This window comes from Penaeus monodon, chromosome 30, assembly GCF_015228065.2.
Source record: "Penaeus monodon isolate SGIC_2016 chromosome 30, NSTDA_Pmon_1, whole genome shotgun sequence".
Classification (NCBI taxonomy): Eukaryota; Metazoa; Arthropoda; class Malacostraca; order Decapoda; family Penaeidae; genus Penaeus; species Penaeus monodon.
Genome location: NC_051415.1, coordinates 30841949 through 30842984, shown reverse-complemented (window position 1 = coordinate 30842984; position 1036 = coordinate 30841949). Strand labels below are relative to the sequence as shown.

The 1036-nt window shown below is 39.3% G+C and overlaps 1 protein-coding gene across 6 annotated transcripts in view; it reads left to right on the top strand.

Annotated features, from left to right (window-relative positions):
- The window catches only part of LOC119592704 (general vesicular transport factor p115-like), a 19725-nt gene that overhangs the window by 14706 nt on the left and 3983 nt on the right, over window positions 1-1036 (top strand). For all 6 annotated transcript variants that reach the window (XM_037941634.1, XM_037941637.1, XM_037941635.1 and 3 more), the window contains 2 exons: window positions 42-251; window positions 439-730. In XM_037941634.1, the coding sequence (XP_037797562.1) occupies window positions 42-251; window positions 439-730 (502 nt within the window). The remainder of the gene's footprint in view (window positions 1-41; window positions 252-438; window positions 731-1036) is intronic.

The following is a 1036-nucleotide window of genomic DNA, read 5'->3' as shown; positions in this document are numbered from 1 at the left end:
GCATGCATACACATGCTGTATAATTTTTTTTTCTGTTATAGGAAAACATGTTGAGAGTCCAGCTGGCAACCAGTGTTGGGAGTCCCCCAGTGTCCTTAATGCAGCAGTGCACATCCATCCTGCAGGCAGGCACAAAGATACCAACACGACTGGGCATCCTCATGCTCCTCTCCACCTGGCTGTCACACTGTCCTGTTGCTGTACAAAATTTCCTCTCCATACCAACAGCTGTGCCATATCTTACCGCCCATGTTAGTCTCTTGGGAATTGTGTAATATTTATCTAGTGTAGAAAGTTGAAGCGTGTATGACTTATATATAGTGACTGTTTTTCTTGGTTTCTAGTAATATTACATGCTGAAAGAATCTAATATCCAGTAGATAGACTTCAGACATTTTTGATATGATCTTAAAAATCAAGACTGCTTCAACTTTACAGGTCCAAGCAAATGAACATGATGAGTTGGAGTTAGTGTGCCAAGGCCTTTGTGCTTTCGTATTGGGCTTATGTGGTCAGTTCAATGACGGAAGTAGCAGTAATTTCTCCCAGGAGAGTCTCCGACAGCTTGTAAGTGATCGCATCGGTGCAGAAAACTTCAGTGACAAGTTGAGCAATATATCCAGGACTGAAGCCTATACAAAAGCAGCCAAATCTCCTCAGCTTTCAGCCAAACAATCTTCTGACCTTGTGTTTGATCATGAATTCTGCCGACTTTTCAAAAGCCTCGAAGGTGAGAAATGAGTCAGATTATGGATACTGTCTGCTGAACCATCAAAGTAGGCCTGTGTGTACTCAATTTTTTGCTTATAAAAATACAAAAATTGAGATAGCGAGTTAACCCCCCCCCCCTAGTTGTAGAGATATTCCCCTTCCCTCCTTGTTAAGAAAAAAGTAAAAAATGGTAATTTAGAATTTTGGGCATTTTTCTTTATTCTTTTCAAATATCTTTATTGTACTATACAAAAAAGGTAGAAAGCTAATAATATGTACTTTTCAGAGAAACTTGTTTTAGAGTACCATAGCAAAATATACATGA